This window comes from Rousettus aegyptiacus, unplaced genomic scaffold (assembly GCF_014176215.1).
Source record: "Rousettus aegyptiacus isolate mRouAeg1 unplaced genomic scaffold, mRouAeg1.p scaffold_m13_p_3, whole genome shotgun sequence".
Lineage (NCBI taxonomy): Eukaryota > Metazoa > Chordata > Mammalia > Chiroptera > Pteropodidae > Rousettus > Rousettus aegyptiacus.
Genome location: NW_023416306.1, coordinates 66,543,226 through 66,566,731, shown reverse-complemented (window position 1 = coordinate 66,566,731; position 23,506 = coordinate 66,543,226). Strand labels below are relative to the sequence as shown.

The 23,506-nt window shown below is 34.0% G+C and overlaps 1 protein-coding gene across 6 annotated transcripts; it reads left to right on the top strand.

Moving 5' to 3' along the window:
* Positions 1–1,118: 1,118 nt before the first annotated feature.
* Positions 1,119–22,630, top strand: C9orf72 (C9orf72-SMCR8 complex subunit). Of its 6 annotated transcripts, none has more exons than XM_016156269.2 (12): positions 1,119–1,196; positions 3,292–3,391; positions 5,667–6,154; positions 7,319–7,378; positions 10,240–10,335; positions 11,074–11,138; positions 12,329–12,401; positions 14,665–14,781; positions 16,545–16,780; positions 19,477–19,534; positions 20,558–20,667; positions 20,770–22,630. In XM_016156269.2, exons 3-12 carry the CDS (start codon positions 5,711–5,713, stop codon positions 20,954–20,956), a joined length of 1,446 nt encoding a protein of 481 aa, XP_016011755.1. In that variant the 5' UTR covers positions 1,119–1,196; positions 3,292–3,391; positions 5,667–5,710; the 3' UTR covers positions 20,957–22,630. The 6 variants fall into 6 exon arrangements, with proteins under 6 accessions (XP_016011755.1, XP_036095388.1, XP_036095386.1 ...); XM_036239493.1 differs by lacking the exon at positions 1,119–1,196 and adding an exon at positions 1,540–1,637; XM_016156270.2 differs by lacking the exon at positions 1,119–1,196 and adding an exon at positions 1,662–3,205.
* Positions 22,631–23,506: the final 876 nt, after the last annotated feature.

The window sequence follows — 23,506 nt, the reverse complement described above, 5'->3', positions numbered from 1 at the left end:
CAGGAAGATTAAGCATATTCTTTACATAGACTGAGGAGCACAGTACCGAATACAGTAGGAAACAGATAAATAGTAGCTATTTGGTGTTATAAACATAGAGCCGTGGGAAAAGCATACAGGTTTGAAGGAGTCATTTGTGTAGTTATTCCTCCCTTCCTCTGTGAGTGATAAAGATGTGAATGGTTTTTAAAAATAAAACATAAAAAAATGTTAAGTGCCATTCATCTGTAGTGAATAACCTGAATATACACTCGCAGACCAAAGACGGATTTAACTTGTTTTAAGTCTTATAGCACATCAAACAGAATGGTAAAATACCTTTCCAAAAATGAGAAACAAACAAACAAACAACTCGTTTTGGTCAAGTAACAAAAACTGACATTTAAAGGTGTGAAAATCATGGCTGAGAAAATGTTTATATGAAATTAAAGAAGACAAAACTGTGGCAATTACGTATTGTGGCAAAAGGAAATTACTTAACCAAACTTCAGGTGAAGTGACAGTGTATTTAATTGTCATAAGTAAAAATGTAAGTACATTAATTAATTCATCATATATTCGTTGAATGCCCACTGCTTGCCAAGCACAAACAAAACCATTCACAACCACTAACTCTCGGAACCCAGCAGCCTTCCCCAGAAGGAATAGCACTATCTCCGATAACACCTCGTGCCAATTTTGCCTCCGAGTGCTTCACTTAGCTAAAGGAGTAAGTCGGCCACGCCCTCTTTCATAGGCCTCGTGCGTTCACGTCACCGCAAATAGAAAACGCCAAGACGTTACTTACGGTGTCCCACGAGGAAATGGGAGCCGTTTCAAGCATCCACTTGTTCCGCCCATGTAAAAGATGGCGCTTAACGCGTCAGCCACTCCTGCTGCCCGGTTCCTTCTCTTCAGGGGCGGGGTCTAGAGAGAGCAGGAGGTGTGTGTTTCTTTGGTGTGATTTTGTTTTTCCCGCCCTTTTTCTCCTTTCTTTGCTCTCACTTTATCTGCCGAGAGCGAACGAGGAAAGGGTCGACAAAACTTTAACCAGAAGAACACAAAGCAGGAAACAGGCAAATCGTGAAGCGGATTCCGGGCGGGAGTGCGACCGACGGCCCCGGCAGGGCCTGGGGGCGTGGCCGGGGGCGGGGCGGGGCTGCGGTTGCGGTTCCTGCGCCTGCGGCGGCGACCGACGCGCAGCCGGTGGCGAGTGGGTGAGTGAGAAGCCAGCCTGCTCGCGACTGTTTAGGGTCGGGGTACCTGGACGGCGCGGGGGCGGCGGCGGGCGCTCTCCCCTTGGTTCTCGTTCTCTGTTTTCTTTTCCGTGGCCGAAACCGGGCATCGGGTTTCGCAGACTGGCGACTAGTGGCGGTGCCTGTATCCGGGCCCCGGGCTTCCCAGCCGCGACGGCACAGAGACAAGGCGATTGGGATCGAGTCTCTTATCCGCTTTCCCTCCCGCAGTCTCCGAGCCGGCTCTTTCCCGAGCACCCGAAGTGAGACCCAGAGGGACCCGTCGGATCCGCTGTGCCGCGGGCTCCGTGGCATAGAGCCTTGGGCACCGCGGCATAGAGCCTTGAGCACCGAGAGGCCTGGCTCAGGGAAGGCCAGAGGGCGAGCGGCGAGCGGCGCGCGGCTGCCCCTGACCAAGTTAGGGTCAGAGAAGAGATAATGCGGGTTGGGGTGGTGGTGTGGACGTACGTCTGCAGAATTGTAATTTCTGAGGACTGGTGATGCCTTATAAATTTGGTCAGCAAGTCTAGACTGGGTTGTGCGCCCGTTTTATGGAACATGACCTACTTACTTCACAGCTCCGTGGTTACACGGACTTAACCCAAAGGAAGTGACCATTGTGACTTGGGCATAACTTGACTGATGCTATCAGTTGCAGAAGTGCACTGATTACCGGTCTGCCATTCCCACACGGGTTCTGACTGGCTCCAGTTAGCTCTTGCAAGCACTGTATTTAGAAGACAGAGGGAGGTCATGCACTTGCCAGAGAGATGGCCCTTTCAGAAACAATGTAAATTGTTAGGCTTTAGCAAAGTAGCAGACTGGTTGTGGTCAGTGGATAAATTCCGTTTCAAACTGTTTCCATCTCTCACCTATAATGCAAAGCAAGAGGACACAATATGTCTGGCATTACTTTGTACAAAAGGGACTGTTAGACATGACCTTTCACAGACTTTAGAAAACTTTTAACATAATGAGAACATTACAGAAGCAAAAATATAATTTATGGGAGGTTAATATAGAGTCAGAATACTTGAAATATGATGCTATTATTTGACATACATACCTTTACTAGAACCACAGCCAAACTCAGCTACTCTCTAGGAAAGGAAATCAGTTGGGTCCACTTCATGATGACTGCTGTTTAAACTTGTGAAACAAAAATGAGGGCCATTATAGACTACATTACAGATTGTGCAGTAAGCTAGCACTAACATGCTTCAGGAAACATAGGAGCTAAAGATCTTTTTTTTTGTTTTTTTGTTTTTTGTTTTGTAAAGTTTGTCTCTATTAGCAGCCCAAAAATGTCCTTTCTGAGAAAGTAGAAAACCTATATTGACTTCCAATCTTTGAAGCCTGCCCTTGGGCTCTGTGTTAAGTAGTTCAAAGGAGTGGTAGTTTATAGCCTGCCTATTTGAGAAATTTGAAGCTATGAGAGATAGCCTGATAGTGATATCTTGAACATCTCCTGACTCTTGCCTGATAAAAATTTTGAAAGTGTTGCAAACTGTCTGGTGTTACAAACGGTTCACTGTCAGTAAAGTTGGTCTGAGGACGTGATTCCATAGTGTAGTGGTTAGCCCGTCTGCTTTACATGGGTTCATGCCCCAGTAGAGTCATGGTCTACCCTGAACAAGCCCTATATCTGATCTTGTGAAGCTAAGAAGGGTCAGGCCTGGTTAGTACTTGGATGGGAGACCACCAGGAAGACCAGGCGCTATAGGCATAAATAATTAAAAAAAAAAAAAAAAAAAAAGTTGGTCTGGGGAGTCTCTGATAAGTAAGATGTGGGCTTATTTAGGACCCTGCTTCTCTTAGGGCTGGGAGAAAATAAACAGCATGACTACAAAAATTGTGGGCTTTAATGATAGTTGACTTCCGATACAGAACAGCAGTGTACCAACTCACTTTTAAATGCCAGTTGGTGGCTGATTTTTAGCAAACGGTTAAAAGGCAAAGCTTCAGACCTGCTAGTCTAACAGTTTTAACAGGTAATAATAAATATAATCTGCATATGTTGGATTACTTTCAGGACATATGTTGGGTACATCTTATGAACTCTATTCTTTGTTTACAGGAGTGACAAGCCACTGTGTCACCCAATTTGGATCCTGGCTTCCCTCAAAAGACTCTTAAGGCAAATGTTTGATGACCCTCTGGAGAAGCCAACACTACATGTAAATAAGATATATAGACTTAAAAAAAAATACTGCTAGTTTTGAACAGATTTTTTTTCAGCCACATTTGTATATATTATATGGATTTTCCTCACCAAAATGATGACTTTAAGTGTTAGTAAAATCATTTTTTACATCTCTACTAATTGTAATTCTCTCTGACATTTCATTTCTCAAATTACTACTTTTAGCAAGATTTAAAACTAAACAATTCAACATGATCCTTGTCCTTCATTTTCTGTCTAATAATATTAGCAGTGAGACAATGTAATTAGTGGTCTAAAATGGTTTAGTTTTCATTATCATGTAAAAAGTTTTTTCATAATCCAAATTTTGCTCTAGCGCTGAATTTAGTTTTAGGAAATTCTCTTTATTTTCAATGTAATGATAAAATACTTGAGTTGCAATATTGCCTTTATAATTCACCTTTTTCATCCAAATATATATATATATATATTATAATATATGGCTGTGTGTTTACTTAATTCATTTCTTTGGCCTCCAGTTTGCTGCTGTTAGTGGTCACAATAGCATCATTACAGTTTCAATTCAAATAATATTTCTATCATTGTAAACTGTTTAAATTGTATCCAAAACAGTGGATATTTTAAAGAAGCTATATACAGCTTATATCCATTTGTAATGTAATATGACACATTAAAAAATAAACTTCTCCTAAATGAATTGCTGAAATAAAAAATACACACATAAGCACTGTCTTTGTGTTAAACCATTTCTGCACATACTTACTGTAAAGCATTTTGCCAAGCTGTGTGTCCTTGTTCTTGACATCGTGTTAAAAGTGTGCATCTAATATTCTAACAACAGAAGTTACTGCTTCTCCTCAGTCTCAACTCTCTTGACAAGATATAATAATCCCTTAATTAAAATGGTTTACTTTGACATGAATTTTTAGATCAAATGTGTTTTTCCAAAGCAATCATACAGGCAAAGATAGGAATGCCATATTTCAGCTAATAACTGCTATCCTTTACAATTTCGATGATGATTAGATTCCTCAATTTCAGACTTGCTGAAATGAAATTATCATTTTTTTTCATTTTTAGTCTTTAAATACAAATATTTGATTTTAATATTGAGCAAAAATGATTCACTTTACATTAATATCACATAGACTGTGCAACCTCAGAGTGATATATTCGAGTAAGTTAAGGTGTATGAGAGCAGTTTGTTAATTTCTGTCTTGAATAGCATACCAAATGTTTTATCTCTATCTTGGTGTTTGTGTCATTTTAAACACAGTAATGGGCTTTAGTACCCTGATAGCCAGAAAGTTCATTGAGAATAACAGGAGTGTTTGCTCATGTTTTGTTATTGTTCCACATTATTGAATTTTTGCAGTTTTTTTGTCCCCCTTCCCAACTTTTAGCAGCTTTTAAGGTATTTTTATCGTCAACTGTTTCCTAGGACTACCATAACAAAGTGTCACAGCACAAACTGAGTGATGTAAAACAGCAAAAATTTATTCAAAGTTCTGGAAGCTAGAATCTGAAATAAAGTGTCAGCAGGGACATGCTCCTCTAAAGGCTTGAGGGAAGAATTCTTTCTTACCTCTTCTTAGCTTCTTATGGTTACTAGCAATCCTTGGCATTCCTTGGTTTGTAGCTGGATCACTTTAATTTCTGCTTCCACCTTTGTATGGCCCCATTCCCTCTGTGTCTATATCTCTAGGTCTTTACTTATAAGGACACCAGACATTGGATTAGGACTCACCCTCATCTAGGATGACCCCATTTTAACTTGATAACCTATTTCCTAGTAAGGTCACATTCACAGATACCAGGGGTAAGGGCATGAACATATCTTTGGGGAGACACGGTTAAACCCACAACCTTTGAGCCCTCACCTTTCTTATGTATCCCTCTTTAGTTGAGATGGCTTAGGAACCAAATATTCAATTATATTAGAATTGCACATAGACTGGATATTGGGAACTGAGGATCTATTCTATGAGCTTTAGTTTGTAATAATTCATATGAATGTTCAGAAGCCTTTTTTTTCTAGTTTATTATTTGTGTTTCTAAGTAAATTTCTGAATATAAATGATAAGTTACTATATATTGCAAAATTAGAGCAGCAAATGGTTAATGTGCACCTGCCATACTAGTTAAATGTCTCTGTTCTGAAGGGAGGCATGCTTCCAAATCTTTTTTGCCTCAAGGAGAAAGCCACATATGCCTAAATTATTTGGGGTTTTGATGGATGACTTTAAAATTGTTTAACCTAATCATTGATTTTATGTGTCCTTGTTTAGCTATCCTTGGAGCATGTGGATAATGTAACAGTTGGGATGCAGTGATGTCGACTCTGTGTCCACCACCATCTCCAGCTGTTGCCAAGACAGAGATCGCTTTAAGTGGTGAATCACCTTTATTAGCAGCTACCTTTGCTTACTGGGACAATATTCTTGGTCCTAGAGTAAGACACATTTGGGCTCCAAAGACAGAACAGGTACTTCTCAGCGATGGAGAAATAACTTTCCTTGCCAACCACACCCTAAATGGAGAAATCCTTCGAAATGCAGAGAGTGGAGCTATAGATGTAAAGTTTTTTGTGTTGTCTGAAAAGGGAGTAATTATTGTTTCATTAATCTTTGATGGAAACTGGAATGGGGATAGGAGCACATATGGACTATCAATTATACTTCCACAGACTGAACTTAGCTTCTACCTCCCACTTCACAGAGTGTGTGTTGATAGATTAACACACATTATCCGGAAAGGAAGGATATGGATGCATAAGGTAAGTGGTCTTTGAGCTTATTAATCATGCTAACTTAACCACTGAAAGCTTATCTTCTGATACATTTATACCTAATTTTTAGAAATGATATGCAATTAACTTGAAACAGCTATTATTCCCATCTATCTTATTAGATACAGGTAGATGCAGTCTGATATCCATGATATTCATAATAACGCTGAAAGATAGGAGATGGTAGCTCCACATTACAAATAAAAAGCTAAACTTAGAGTAATTTGGAGAAATAATAAGTTTTATAGTCTAATTATCTTGAGATCCTTTGACTCTAAAGCTTTTTCTTTTTTTTTGGTGGAGGGAGGATTGTATGACTATTTCAGTTACTACGGTGTGTGGGTATAAGCATTTCAAAACGTTTGTTTCCTAAGCAGTTGGCCATGGAGCCTTTGCTCCTTTTAACTTCTTTGCCAAGTTCCCATATTTGTAAAATGAGGAGATTAGGTCACATGGTTTCTAGGAGAGAGTTTCATTTTCATATCAAGTGATATTTCTATTAATTTTGTTCCTTTTGCAGATTGAGCTAGAGGAAAATATTGTTATCCCCTAAGTCCTATAGCTTACTCTATAGTAATGTTTATATTTTTATATACTTTTAGCAGATCTGAATAACAATTTAATTCTCCTTTCTACTTTGCAGTTTGATGCTAACATGAAAATCCATTAAAGCATTGGTTTTATGAGGCTTTTACCAGATAGTGAGGAAAAGTAGTATCTTTTAAAAGAATAGCTTCTTACTATGTTTGCAGGCTTGCTCCTTATTTTTCACATGTATATGAAAATCATTTAATATCAGGAAACTATATTCTCCAGATTCAGCTTGATTTTATTTAATTTGAAAAGTACAGATCATTACCTTTGTGAAACTATGAAGATGTTACATTGACATATCTGCTAAATTTTCTCTTTTTAACTGCAACAAAGTGGTTTTATTTTGTTTTATTTTGTATTTTCTAGGAGAGCATGGATTTGTTTAGAAACTTTTCAACCCCCTCTTTTCTGCCCTAAAGTGAAAAGTATTTTCCCCATGAACTAAATTACACAAAAATATGTCTGCTACTTAACTGTATTATAAAAAAACAAACACAAAAACATCAAACATCAAAATGTTATTTTTAAAATTATTTTAATGAATTTTTTCTTGCTCAGGAAAGGCAAGAAAATGTCCAGAAGATAGTCTTAGAAGGCACAGAGAGAATGGAAGATCAGGTAAAATACATACTGCATACTCAAATACCACTATGCACATGGAATATGTCTGTATAAGGATGAGGACTACTTTGTTTAGGCTTTGAAGCTATATTAGTTTAACAGTGAGCCTGAAAGTGAACAGAGCCTTCCTTTATGGAGATGTATGGCATAAACTGGATAAAAACGTCCATATGTTAGACCTGAATAATTCAGTGTAAAGGATAATAGTATTGGCATCTACAAATTAATATTTTATTTTAATTAGTATGCACAGAGTAAGCTTTGAATAATTCAATTTATAGTCAAAATTAAAAATCTTATATGAGATTTTATTTAAGATATTGTTTCTCAGACATTTTCTCAGATGTAGTTGTAACAGGTGGAAAGTGAGTACTCCTAAGGTATCTGTGGGTGTAGGCATAGCTCTAAGCATATTTCTTTGAAGTTCTATCTTTAAAACTATGTAATTTACATTTTATTCTATGACCTATCTATATTTATTTTGATATTGAAGTTTGTCAGAGATACTCCTCACCTTCATACTGATCAGGCTTCTAGTGATATCAGGTCTCTACCATGTTTATCCCATGATTTTGAATACTCGTAGAGAGCAGGCACCAGAGTTTGAAGAGCATGATTGCAGAGATGTGGCTTCTCCTGTGGAAATGAAATGCAAACCAGGGCAGAGTTCTTCTGAAGGCGACTCTTGGATGGAGAAAGGCTTTTTTTGCTTTTACTCCTGTTACCTGTGGCCACTCTTATTTCTCCTTCTGTTGAAATTCTAGTATAAACGTCATAGATGGATTGCCTTTTCTCTGGTTCTCCTTAGTACTCCTGACACAGAATGATACTTTAAACAAAAACTTTTCTAAAAACTTGTGAAAATATAGGGATAAGAAAATATAAAACCCTATAAAATGATCTCCTTTATAAAATTGCTATGTCTGTACTTATGTAAATAACTTTCCAGTCCAAAGGAGATAATTCTGGAGAATTGTCTTAGACTTATAAGAAAATGTTTCCTTTTACCCAGAGAAGCCCAGCCTTTGCTTGCCAATCAGTAAACAGAGTCTCAAGGAATGGGGTAACATTTACCAATCTCTAGTTATGGAGTAATTAGTAGAGTTATCTCAAGATAAGGAAATTTAAGACCCAGTAAAATTCTGCTTTTACTGGGACTTTTTATCAAACCAGAAGCCTGTACTTACAAAATTAACTACTGTTAATAAATTCTCTTTTAATGGCTCTTCTTGAAGATATTATCCTACCCCTTCTATGTCCAGAGGAAAGTACACTTGGGACAAAGGAGATTTTTAAGGTGAAACATTCTCCTGCTTAGAAGTTCAAGTTAGAGAAGTTGAAAGAGGAAAAGAAGCTTGAGAGATTTTTTTTAGAGCCTCCCTGCGTATAGCCCTGTAGGATTTCTTTTTGTTAAGCTTCAGTGAGGATATCTATTTGTTTATGATGATAGATGTCAGATACTGCGCATATGAACTACTGCATATACCTAGATAAAGGAAGGTGTTTTCCCACAATTATCCTTTCTGAAAAAGAGTTGCCTGGTAATTGAGTCCTTGCAAACCTCACATGATGTGCTTTCAATGACTTTAACAGTTAATACTATTTGGGGATGACACATTAGTGTGAAACAACTTTAGTCATTGCTAGTTCTGGATGCTTACAGCTGTCATCTGATAAAAATCACTTTACAAGGAAGTAAATTTAACAACAGCTTCAGTTATTGTTGATTTGCAATGTTATTGATTGTTTAATTGTATAAAAGCACTTAAAATATTAAAGCAGAAACAATAAGTGATTATGTTGAGGTTACTACAGGATGCATTTTTTTAATTAATAAAACCTTCCTTGATACAAGGGAATTTATGGCTTAGAATAAAATTTCCAGAGACAGCATCACACTTAAATTCTCAAGCAATTTACATGATAGGGGACTCTAAAAAACTGGATTAGGTCACTCAAAAATGATTCTAGGGATGACAGAGGTTCTAATTTAAAGATGCATGTGAAGAGTTTGAATAAAATTGTTTCATGAAATATGAATGAGGAAAAATCTTGTTAGATTGATCTTAAATATGTGCTTTTTAAAAACATGTTCAGCTAAAAATTGATAGATATATGACAATTTTACCTACTTCTCTAAAAGTTTGTATATTCAGGATGGTCAAAACTTTAGGGAGAGTGGTGATGGTAGTGCATAAGTGAGAGAGCACCCAAATTTGAGACACTTTACATTTGTGATGTTCTATATTATTTTCATTCAGTTTCAGTCTAGAAATTTCAAAGTTATATTTTTGAGGAGTAAGAAGTAGCATTATCTTGAAATAACTCTAAAGGAAACATTTTATTGATTATTAAAATATACACATATGATGATTTTGATTTGTATTCAGGTATATTATGCCTTACTATGAATATAAAGTTTCAATATTGATTGAGGCTTTACAACTGAGTTATTTACTGAGGATTTCAATGTCTTTTTATCCTTGGCTTTCCTCATTTTTTAGACATAAACTACATTGATGACCTTTAACAAGAGTTTTTATATCTCACATTTCAAAGGAGATACTTTCTAAATTGTCATGGTGATTTAATTATGCATGTAATAGTAAATGATAAACCAATGATTCTATTCTGACTAAAGAAAATTATTTCCAGAAGAATGAAGATGAGTTTCAAATGGCATGTAAATCCTTCAGCAGTGTTTTGGAGTGGTAGATTTGTTTGTAGCTGTGTTCGAACAGGTCATCTATTATTATTATCAAAGAGCATTATTCTTTGCTTTCAGTGTTTAATTTTTTATTGTCCAGCTTAAACTTTATTGTGTGATTTTCTTTACTTCATTTCACTTCTTTGTGCAGGGTCAGAGTATTATTCCAATGCTTACTGGAGAAGTGATTCCTGTAATGGAACTGCTTTCATCTATGAAATCACACAGTGTTCCCGAAGAAATAGATGTAAGTTTTTATTAATTTTATTAAATAGGAGCAATGGTATCTTTTATCAATTTCCTTGAGTTACGTTACTATTATGTACATTAGTAATGTGCTAATTTTAGTAGTATTCATTTTTACCATACATACTATTCATACAAAGTATTAGCCACTTAATCGGACCTAAAATTCTGAAGTTTTTTTGCCAAACAGAGGCTTTTTTGTCAGTGATAGTTAAAACATGAAATTTATTTATGTGACCACTTTTGTATTTCCCAGAAGTGGGGAAATTTTAGACCTTATAGAAGCAATCAGTATTTAAGGCAGTACTTTTGGTAACAAAACAGTATACAAATCAGTGGCCCTTAATGGAAGATTACTCACATTCACTAATCTAGTTTCCTTAATCATTCGTTGAGGACATTTTGAATCATACGCTATACATATATAAGGAAGTTTTTAGGAAACTGTTCTTGTTGCTTTCTGACATTTTTGTCATTAAGATTTGTCTCCTGATTCTGATAGCTCAGAAGAGGAGAAGGTTCCTGTAAAAATTGTTGCTAAACCTGCCTGACCAGCTTTTGCATTTGTTCTTCTGAACAAGTTTGTGGTAGTATACAGAGATTGTTTTATGGGGAGTCTTGATTTTAAGGAATGAGGGCAATGTATTATGTTGAACCTAGACTTCAGGAAACCTGTATTAAAAGTTATTTCAGCAGTAGATTATACGAGAATAATTTTTTTTTTTTTGGTACATTTTAGATAACTGATACAGTTCTCAATGATGATGATATTGGTGACAGCTGTCATGAAGGCTTTCTTCTCAAGTAAGAATTCAGTTTCTTTTTATAAAAGCTGAATGAAGCAGATATAAATCTTATGTTCAATTATGACAGGATTTGGAAGGAAGTAAATAACAGCATGTCTACCTGGGGTTATTCTAGGGACAACATTGTATATTTAACCTATTGCTTATCTTTGTGTTATTTTTGTCATTTATTACATGTCTGTAATATATTTGATGTTACTCTTCTTAATATTTAAAAAACTGAGTTTTCATAGTATCTGGACAAGAAATCTTAGTCCCTTGTTTGGTTCTGGTTTCTTGTTTTAGTTCTCATTAAAACTGAAACTAAGAACCCTTTCAAAGTAAGTTGCATTGTGGATAACTTGAGTTATTTGGTCTTAGAAAATAAAATTATTTACATTTTTATTCACCCTTTCTATCTTACAGTGGGTTCTAAAATGAGATTTCCTAGGTTCCTACTGTGTAACCCTGGGAAAACTACCTGAACTCTCTGTGCCTTCATTTCTTCATTTGTAAAATGGGAATAATAATAGTACCTACTTCATGAGATGATTGTAAGCATTGAGTGAGATAAATCATATTAAGCATTTAAAACAGTGCCTGGAACATAAAAACACATAATAATGGCTAACATTTTTTTACTTATATTTCTTCTAAGAAAAAATGATAGTAATAGTAGCCAGTGTTTATTGGGTGCGTACATATTATTCCCTATACTAAGTGCTTTCTCTATATGTGTAATCTCATTCTTCCACTTTAGTGTTTCTTTACAACCGCAGATTATCATGAAATTGTATTTTTTTAAATGGAATCTTAAAGGCTTGAGCGTGTTTAACCTAAAAGCCTTAAATGGCTTGAATCAGAAGTGCATTAGTGCTGATTCTGCAGTGTCATTCATTCATTACATTATTTTTAATTCCATTTGACTTTAAATAAATCATTTAATCTCTCTACACATCAATTTCTTCCACTGTAAAATGGTGATATTTTACTTTGTTGTTATAAGGTTCAAATGGGAGAATCTCTGTGAAAGGCATATGGAAAATGTAAAGTACTATAAAAATAAATACAGCTTTTATACTTGTAGTTTTGGAGTTCCTCATGTAAAGCTATTCTAAGTTTTTTGAAGCTCATGTGCCTTTATTTGTTTTTAGTTCGTGAAATTGGTTTACAGCCAGTGTTTTTAATTTTTTTTTCTTGAATTTATAGTGCCATTAGCTCACACTTGCAAACCTGTGGTTGTTCTGTCGTAGTAGGAAGCAGTGCAGAGAAAGTAAACAAGGTAATTTATTTTATAATACAGTAAATAATCTGTCTTTTAAATACCACTAACGTATTATGGATTGTAATTTAAAGGTCAGGTAACAGTCAAGATGATCTAATAGTAGAACAAGGCAATATAATCTGACCAAATTACTGTGACACCCTATGGGAAAAATAAGTGTAAAGTAAACTGTTTGAATAAGAAGTCATTAGTTTCATTTTTGATAACAAATACTGATCTCAGTACAAATTGTATAATGGTTTCGATATTCTTTTAAAATCAGATATTTAAAAAAATTTGTCTTCCATTTGCTGATGTTATCTTTACTATGAAGATAGCCATATACTTTTGGTACTAATTCCAAAGAAATGTTGTCTGATCACCTTGATTTTATTTTCTTGCTTTTCTCCCTAAATATATCCATTTTAGGTACCATTTGGTATTAAGTGGATGATAGAGGTTATACTTTATTTAGTAATGTTCGTGACCACTTTATCGCTACATGAGCTACCAAAGAATTAATGAACAATTACCTTTCCAAGCATTAGACCCAAACTAAGAGATTTCACACTTTTCTTCACTGATCATTAATTAGAGAGAGATTAAGTATACATATCTATCGATTTAAGGAAACCTATTTTTTTTCAAGTTTTATACATGAAATATTCTAGAAGTGATTATTTGCTTAACAAATATATTTCTAATTTCTGTATTAAGCTACCCTGTATATTTACATGACCCTTAATTTACCAAAATTTTATTTCTCATACAACCATTTATGAGAGATACGTTTACCTCAATTATTTTACTGCATTTAGTGACTAGTGATATTATTTCTGTTACCCTAAGAAAGTATCTTTCTATCTGTGTCCCCCAAAGTCTTTGAGTTCCATGGAGGGACTTCCCAGTCACTTCTTGGAGGGAGAAAGGCCGTTTAGGACTACGTCTTTTTTAAACATGTTTTCTTATTACACATTGTGTTCTGCCTTAATAGCTTCCCTTTATCTTTTTAATTTGAGAGAAAGGTTCCCAATGCTCTCTAGATTGCAAACCACTGCTTTAATATAAAAACTCTGAATGCAGTCTGAATTCCAGCATAGTTACATGGTATAGAGAAGGAAAAATAAATTTCTCTTCACCCTTCTAGGTTCCTGGCTGAGACCCCTTTGTAATAAGACAGATTGACAGGAGAAAAAACAAACAGAAGCTTAATAACATATATACCTCCTGTATACATGGGAGATGTGCAGAAAAACTGAGTAACTCCCCAAATGGCGCAAGCCTTCACCTTAAATACTATCTTCAGCCAATGACAAAAGATGTTTGGAGCTAGGGATGTGGGAAGGCCTGTTGATAGATTACCAGGAAAAGCACAGTAATAAGGGTAAGGTTATGCAGTTCCAAGTTCTTGCTTTCTCCACTGTTAAGAGATTCTAAAGATTTAATCATCCTTCTCTTCCTGGTAGAGAGAGGGTTACACCTTTACAAATGGAGATTTCCCTTATAAATTTAAGTGTCTCTTAGAAAAGGATAATTCTCAGGGTTTCTACTGTGTCTACTATTTCTTAAAAATAATCAGCCTAAAATAATCCTTTTGCCAAAAAGGTATATTTGGGGGTGGTAAATTCTGCTCCCTTTCAATGGCTTTTTACTTGCCCTTATGAATTTATAGATCAAATCCTTTAGAATCATAGGTTTCTAAACCCCAACCAAAGGCTTGCTTATTTTAAATTAAATTTGATAGAATTAGTTCTCGTTCTATTGAGGGATTTGGACACTCTTTCATATTCATTATAATGAGATTTCACTTGTAGAACTGTTAAACAAAAGCCAATTCTGACTAATTTAACAGCATTTAGTTTTTCTTGTCCAAAATTGTATCCTTATTTGAAAAGCACTTGGCGCTGGGTGAAGATACAGTCAATCATTATACTAAGTCATTACTTCTTACTGAAATAAGGGTTCCAGGGTCAAATAAGTTTGAGAAAGTCTGCATATGATATCAGTCACCTGGATAATTAACAATATGTATTCAAATGTCAAAAGTTTTGCATTATCATACAGTAAATTTACTAGCATTTCCCAAAATTATTTGATCACAGAATGGCTGTTTTAAGCAACTGATATACCTCATGGACTATTCTGGGTAACTAAAGGATACTTATTTCTCAAGATGTATTTTATTGGTGAAAACAATTTTAGTTTCTTTCATAAGCAAGCCAGTGGTGGTATTTTTGTGTGTGTGTGTCACATTTTAATGCTAAAATATTTTCTTTTACAGATAGTAAGAACATTATGCCTTTTTCTGACTCCAGCAGAGAGAAAATGTTCCAGATTATGTGAAGCAGAATCATCATTTAAATATGAGTCAGGGCTTTTTGTCCAAGGCCTGCTAAAGGTATAGTTTCCACATGTCACAAGTGAAACCAATTTTGAGTCTCCATAAGTGTATTTTGAATGTTAGCATTGAATGCATCTCATGTTTATTTGCACAGGTCTGAACACAGGTCTGAACATAGGTATATGTCTTATGAATTTACACAGGTCTGAACATAGGTATATGTCTTATGAATTTATAGTTAATATCAGTGAAACATCACAGAATATCTTTGTGTTTCTCTTTGGTTTCTTTTAGCTGCCTGTCTAGCCTTAGGATTTTTTTTTGTATATGCTTGAATAAGGTTACATATCTAAATAGGAACATTCTTTTTTGCTGAACAGACTTTAATTTTGTGTTATCATTTTGTGCTTATGGATCATATTCATCTAGTGAAAATAAATTTAAAGCTACTTCCTATCTCGAAAAGTGTTTAAGATTTAACAATTCCTATGTGCATGTACATATATATACATATATATATATAAATTATTTTACATTTTTTTTATTTGCCGAGTCTGCTTTTCAAGGAGCAAAACAAATAAATGTAAATGAACCATTTTCACTAATTACAGGGAAGACAGTTACTCACTTTATTGAATCCAATATTGATATTCAAGTATAATCAAGTGTGAGGAAGTAGATTTCCTAATGGTTATGCAGTTTTCTCATAGTGGATGCTTTCTTGAGGATGTAGATATAACAAAATGAAAGAAAAATTATTAAAAATTGTTGCAAATAAAAGTTACATTCAGCTTTTGTATTTTCAATAATGTCCATTCCATGCACTCAAAGTAATAGTATTTAAGTACAGAAACTGTTTAAGGAAAACTCATTTCCAATTTGAATTGTACAAATCTGAAAATTAGAATTTCTTATCAAAGGCAGAAGGTACTTAGTACTTTTATTTTCTTAGATCTCTCTCATTTAATTATATAATTTTATTCCTGAAAGGATCCTATACCAGATTCATAGAAGAAGACTTGAAACTATAATTTAATGAAAAAATATTTGTTAAGAATTTTCCATGCAACTACAAATTGTATAGCCTTTCAGAAAATGCTTTGACATTATATATTAAGAGCCTTACAAATGTTTAAAAACTTAACCTACTATTTCTACCTCTGGTAATATATCCTAAGGAAGCAATTATGTATGGAGGAAGATTTACTTATAAAGGTGATTTATCACAGCATTATAAAAGTGAAAAATTGAAAATAGCCTTTGTCTTCTGTTTTCTTTATAGCACATAGTACAGTGCCTCATATACAGTATGTACTTGTTTCATGGCAACCCTAAACTATAAATGGAAAGTATATTTTTTACTTTTAAATCTGAACATATATTGTTGAGATTTAGAAGAGCATAGGAATAGTCAAGAACAAAAGGTTACTTGTAATCTCACAATTCAATGAATATCCACGCTGATGTTCAGCAGATATATTTCTGGTCTTTTTTCTTCTATATATTTTTTTTCACATATCTCCCCCCACTAAAAAAAAATTGGATTATACGCCACATGTTCTAACCTGCTTTTTTCACAATATGGTGTGAATATTCTTCAGTATCAACACAAACTTTCAGCTTAATTTAATCATTTCTCTTTTCGGATGCTTAGGTTGTTTCTGTCACTATAATTTTGCATGTAATCGTGATTAATATCTGGGTATAAGTTTCTAGAGATGGATTTGCTAAATCAAAGCCAGATTTTTTTTTAATTGAAAAAATAATTATTCATATCTTTTGGCCTTATAAGACAGTACATTTTCCATTCATTACGACAGGATTCAACTGGAAGCTTTGTGCTACCCTTCCGGCAAGTTATGTATGCTCCCTACCCCACCACCCACATAGATGTGGATGTCAATACTGTCAAGCAGATGCCACCCTGTCATGAACATATTTATAATCAGCGTAGATACATGAGATCAGAGCTGACAGCATTCTGGAGAGCCACCTCAGAGGAAGACATGGCTCAAGATACGATCATCTACACGGACGAAAGCTTCACTCCTGATTTGTATGTACTGCCCTGCTTTTTGGTATTGTCATTAAGCAATATTATGAAATTATATCTTTTATGAGTCTTTAAAATTAAAGAAATATTACTAGGAGAATTATGCTCAGAGATCTATTTGGTTAATCAAGCATTTTTTTCTTAAATATCTGTTTTTCTAAATATAATCATGTTTTCCATAAGATAGATTAGACATTAAAATAAATATTTAAATATTAATTTAACAAATATATATTGAGCCCCTAGGCATAGTACTAGGTGCTAAGATTAATATCTTCCATTCAACCCCAGCTCTAATGTTGCTTACAGTCTAATGTATAAGAATCATTAGAAAGCTTATTAACTAAAACAAAGCAATAAAATGTCAAAATATTAATAGAGCATTCTTTTACTTTGCATTTTATATCATGATACTCGTTTCTTGCCGTAAAGTCTGATCAATAAATTAAAAAGATAAAAATGATAATGATAATAAAATATTGAATGTGGACTCAATTAGGAAAAAACGTTGATAAATCTGAATTGTAAAACCCCAAGAATATACTTAAATGATGTTTTGAAATAAAGAAAAGAATTGCAGTATAGTATTATGGTTTTCTTTAATCAATTTAAAGTGTCTGGCACCTAGAATGTGCTCAATAAATATCAACTAGAATGATACAGGTTTGAGTATATAAGGGAGCAGTAAAATTGGAGTCAGCAACCTTGTAAAAAAAATTTTGCTTCTAAAAAAAATTTTGAGCTGAGGCAACAGACAAGTGGAACATCAGTAGTCACGCAGGAGCTGAGGTGTTGACCAAAATCATAAAAAAAGAAGACCATATCCAAGGGAGCCACAGCTTCATTTGTCAATAGCTGCAGAAAGATGACTTTATTAGGACCCATCTTTTCCTGGCTCTCCAGGGTTTTTGTTGCGTTCCTTATAAAGTTTTAAGGGAAGTGGTGTAGAAAATAACTTCGTCAAAATTGGAATCCAGGTCACTAAGTTTTCACATATGGTATTGTTAATTTTGATACCCATGTAGAAATTCTCAGAATTAATTTGTTCCTTTAAGCATTTTTTTCTTCCCTAAAGTGTTTAGTGTTTTTTCTCTTTTCTGATTGTTTGCTTCAAAGCTCTTTGGTGGGGAGAGGGGGGGAATTTGGTGAACTTTAGAATGGGTTTACAACCATCTAGTATCTTTTTTAAGAGAACACATATGTATACTTTAACATTTCTTACTCATTTTAACCTGTTATGTTTACTTTGCTGATTTGACAAACTATGATCATAACAAAATAATGTCATGAATTTTAAAATTTCTTTCCAGCTCTAAGTAAATTTTCCGAACATAAAATTGTCCAAAAATATTTTCAACAACTAGATTGTGTATTGTTAAATTTTACATATTTTAGACAAATTTTGCTTTTTAGTTTATTTTAAATAATATTGCAAATTTTTAAAGATACTTTTAATTTTAACATTTAAAAGTTATTTCAGTCACTGCCAGTACATGAAAAATCAGTCATCAAAAATGTTTTTTAACACTCTGCTTCATTTAATTCACTATATGACCAAAACATTCATTCATTGAAACAGGCATATTCAGAACATTAGACCCAAATGGTCTATTCTCTCTCCAAAGCCAAAGAGGGTTGCTGTCAGTTTCCACATTGGGCACAAAATGGACAACTAGTAGTTGTGAAATGATAATTTTTTTTCCTTTCTTCTAGGTTTCTTCTGTTGTTTGGTACACCCATCTCCTAAAACTAGGAAATTTTAGGTTCTTTTCTCTTTATCTCTGCACACATACCTCTTTTCCTGCCACTCCTATCAGTTATATGATGATCTCTACTATTTTCCGTCTTTTCAGTTAAAAATCATTTACCTTATTATTATGTTACCCCTTTGACTTGTGTATAACCTAGCATCTCAGTAAATTATTTAAGGAAGTAGAAAGCAAGTAGAGGGAAGGAGAAAAGAAAAAATTAAAGGGAGTCCGGGCCTGGGAAGGGAACAATTTTTTTTTTTAAGCACCTGCTATATCCTAGGTGTTATGTTAGGTACACCTCTCAAGTGTGCATTACATCTTAACATCTTACTCTGGTCATTGCCAGGGTAGGTAATACTTTCTTAGAACACTAGTTGGTTCATGTTACTTCCTAGATAATGAGGCTCGTTGATGCAAACTCAGTGGTCCTGATGTTGTAGATAGTTTTCTAGGTGTGTTCCTTAATCCCACTCAAATGATTCTTAGCATTCATCCTTTTACTTTTTTTCATCCTAAAATGTTTATTAGAAGTTATTAGTATATAAAATTAATGCTTTGTTTTTGTTTTTGGTGGGAGTGGTGTATGTTTATTATTACTGTTGAGATGGCAAAAATTGGTAATTATATTTACCAATTACTTAAGTCTCTCAACATTTCTTTATAAGGTGACGATACTATATAAGGTGGTATGTATTACATCCTGCTTGGGACTGTTTATATCTTTAAGAGAAAAATAATTACATACTGGTCTGACAAACCCAGTAATATACAAATGTATCTTTGAGCTAAAATAAATGTATGTTATATATTTTCAAATACAACTAATTTTTATAAATATGTTTATATATAATATCCCGTATCTAAGAATTTAATTTATTGGCTAGAGCATAGGATTATGGAAGGTAGTGTTGTACAGCCATTTCAGCATTTGAACTGTTTTCTTCATAGGAATATTTTTCAAGATGTCTTACACAGAGACACGCTAGTAAAAGCTTTCCTGGATCAGGTAAGTGTTAAACGTAAGATTGTCATAGTGAATGATGTAACACATTTCTCTTCTAATATATCCTACAATGCCTGTACTCTCTATATAACATCATAGAATTAAGTCATTATCTTTTCGTGGTATCTGTAGTCTTAAAGTATCTAAGTGATTTTTTGAATTATGAATAGCAGCTCGAATATTAATAATTAAAGATGCAGCATTCCCCAGTTCATATAGTGTTTTTAATTCTAAACACTAACCTATAACTCATGGTATTTTCTTTTTGAGGATGGAGGGAGAGAGTACATAAATGTTTTTTATTTGCCTTGATCTAAAAATGTCTTTAAAACTTAGTATACTTCCGTTTAAATGATAGCATCTTTATTGTTTCATTCTTTTGAAAAAATTTTGCTTAAATATACATTTGAAGAAAATTATACTTTTTATAGGACTTATTTCCTAATATAACAGAGCTTTGTTATAATATCATTCTGGGGATCAGTCCAGGAAACATTGTCATAAATGTAACTTTGAAATAATGAGATCCTTACGTTAACTAGAAATTTTGGATCCAAATATGTGGTCTATGACATATTTCAGAGTTCATGGATAATTTGTAGTCATGTAATTCCATGTTTCTCAAGGAGACATAAAATCCTACTATACCTATACCCTCCTGCCCAACAAGAGTACTAGAGGATTATGAATATCTCAAAATCATAGTCCAAGAATGGCTCAACTTCTGGGAACTTCCATTTTATTTGAAAATGTGGGCAGAAAAAGTCAATTAACACAGTTGGAAGTAACTTGCAATGTGATTTTTAATAGTAAAGTAAATATGCACATATTCTGAGGTAGAATACAAAATTTGAGTCTTTTTGAGTCAGATTGCTTCCAGACTCAGTACTTCCACCATGCTCCTTCCTGTGAAGGGACTGCTCTAATGTGTGTGACCTACCAGGTGCTATTAATGTTATGATAGAAACATGCTGTGTAAGAAGAATGAGAACAAAATATGTATTAAAATGCTTCATTTTCCTGTAGGTCTTTCATTTGAAACCTGGTTTATCTCTCAGAAGTACTTTCCTTGCACAGTTTCTACTTGTCCTTCACAGAAAAGCCTTGACGCTAATAAAATATATAGAAGATGATACGTAAGTAAAACTATATGGAAGAAGAACCTTTATGCATTGTTTTTGTTTTGTTTCTCTTGGACATTTTCAATATTACATATACATTCTTTTCGTTATTTGTAGGCAGAAGGGGAAAAAACCCTTTAAATCTCTTCGGAACCTGAAGATAGACCTTGATTTAACAGCAGAGGGCGATCTTAACATAATAATGGCTCTAGCTGAGAAAAGTAAACCAGGCCTACACTCGTTTATTTTTGGAAGACCTTTCTATACTAGTGTACAAGAACGAGATGTTCTAATGACTTTTTAAATGTGTAACTTGTTAAGTATATTTTATCACAGTCATGATTGCTGCTAAAATAGCTCAGTGATATGTATGGGATACATCAGTCCCTCAGGTCATACCCCAGAATCCTACTCAGCAATGGCAGTTAAGCTTAGTTACACTACAGTCATCACAAGAAGTCTGCAAGGTGATGTCAGGTGCGTTGTTAACGATGAGTACATCTTTTCCTTAGATGTGCTTTCTTGGGATACAGACTTATGTTTACAATTATAATAAATATTATTACTGTCTTTTAAAGACATAGGGATAGCATATAAACTTGACCACAACTACTGTTTTTTGAAATTTAGGATTCATGGTTTACATGTATCAAAGTGAAATCTAAGTTAGCTTTCACAGATATAATACTAGTTGACTTTCCATCTTTTGGTGTTTCTTGGTATATGGGATTACTGTAATACTGTTGCAATCAGCTGAAAATTAGAGCATCTGAAATAGTTCCATAGACAGGAAGTTAACTTAAACCTAGCATAAGCTTTAGAAAAAAATATTGGTCAAGCAGATGTTTAATTGAAATTCATTTTTAGATCCTACTTGTAGACTTAGTCCTTCAAATTCAGTCTGTGTAGATATGTCAAGCAATGTATATAGTCCCAATTATGATAAACTACAGTTAGGGTGGTTTTAGTTTGTTAAGCTCTGTCAGAAAATATAATAATTGAATTTTATGTTTTAGTAGATGTTGCCAACTTTTTAAATTAATTTTCATTATTTTGAGCCAAATGGAAATGTGTACCTCCTGTGCCTTTTTTTTCCCTTGGAAAATATAATTGCTTAGAAGAAGTTCATATTTCACTAGTCAGTCATTTTCATCTTGTTTTCCTTTTGTATAGTCTTACCTTGATTTGGCAATCATTGTAACTTCGAGATTATTAAATACAATAGAGAATGTACTAGCTAGTAATATGTTATTTCAGAAATAGAAACTAGTATCTTGTCTTCTTCTTGCTTATATTTCTGTGCATATTTTTGAAGTTGTTGCCATGTTCTCTGCCTATATTACATGAGGAATAGCAAGAGAAACTTTACTGACGTGCTATTATATACTAGGTGCTACTTTAGCAGAACTAAGTGGTCTATTTCTTTTGTTTCCTTAATGTGTTTAGACCATTTTGTTAGCTGTGAAATAACTTATTAACATAATTCTGTGCTGGAATAGTGTTGACATAGTAATATATATAAGCATAAAAAGTGTTTTTATTTAAAACTGTGGAAGTAACACAAAAGGGACAAATATTTATAAGAAAGGGATAAAAGTAATAGAGCGCCTCTGCCCTTACCCACCAGATTTAACCAAAAATATGTTCTGTTGTGAAAGGTCTTCATAGCCTTTAATGTCACTAATAAGAAGGTTGTGCAGTTTGATTTTTAGACACATACACTGAACTTGAACTACTCTCTAGCTCAGTCATGAAAAACTGTACAAATACTGTGTTGTACCCCTTACTCAATGTGTTTTTATATATAGATTATTTAAGCGCTGACTAATTTTTTTTCTGATTTATTGTATTGTTACACAGAGCACAAGTTGTATAGTGAAATAAGTTATTAAAGCATGTGTAAACACTGCTACATATATTTTCTCCTAGAAGGAGAATTTTGAATAAAATATCTTTGAAATTTTGTCTCTTACAGTTATTTGTTCAGAAAAGCCTTACTATGATATTGAAAGACTGTTTTTTTTTTTCAGCTAATTGTCATGTTGAACCTAAACTAATTTTTTTTAGTTTTTCTTTTGAAAGAAAATACATTTAAAGATTCTGTATGATTCTGGTGAGGGGGGACCAAAGTTTGCCACCCCAAAATAGGCCTTTTGGGATATCGATTATTATAAGCTGGTTATTTTTTAGAAACAAAAAACTCAAAAAGAACCTTCGATTTTCTCCCTAACTGCCCAAAGATATTTAGATAGAGGACCTGTTCTAGGAAAGGAGATACCATAGATAACTATAGTTAATATGAAACATGAACTAAGTATGATAAGCAGGGAGGAACATAGCAAGGGAGGCCCTTTTGATTAAAGTCTATGTCCCATAGTTAAAGATGGCTCAGCAAATATTTACCAAACATTTGCTTTTCCGTCTCAGTTGCTTTCCTTCTATTCAAGGTCTCAAGCCACAAACCCCTCCCCCTTTCTCCTTAGCTTGAAATGGCATATAAGCCTTAACTGCTTGATATGTCCTGGTGTCTCATTTTCTTAAGGAGCCCCCATATGTACATACAAAATAAATTTGGTCATTCTCTCCCATTATTCTGTCTCATGTTAATTTGGTAATTATTCCAGCCACAAGAACTTAGAAGGTAGAAGGAAAATTACTTTTTCCACCCCCACACTGGAATCTTATGTTGTTTTTATTGTTTAAAAATGCATTCTGCTTAACTCCCAGGGTTACATTTTGATTTTTTTAATTTACATATATTTAATATTTCAAATGTAAGATAATGGGGTAAATTCTCTTTTAAAAATTCCTGTTATAATAACATTAGCAAAACCTAAGCTGGTTATTCCTGCTA

Bases quoted from the DNA above. Each gene is read 5' to 3' on its own strand.
- C9orf72 (XM_016156269.2), top strand. From the start codon at position 5,711: ATGTCGACTCTGTGTCCACCACCATCTCCAGCTGTTGCCAAGACAGAG. The intron at 11,139-12,328 runs GTAAGAATTCAG...TTGAATTTATAG, and splicing joins CATGAAGGCTTTCTTCTCAA to TGCCATTAGCTCACACTTGC. The intron at 16,781-19,476 runs GTATGTACTGCC...TTTTCTTCATAG, and splicing joins GAAAGCTTCACTCCTGATTT to GAATATTTTTCAAGATGTCT.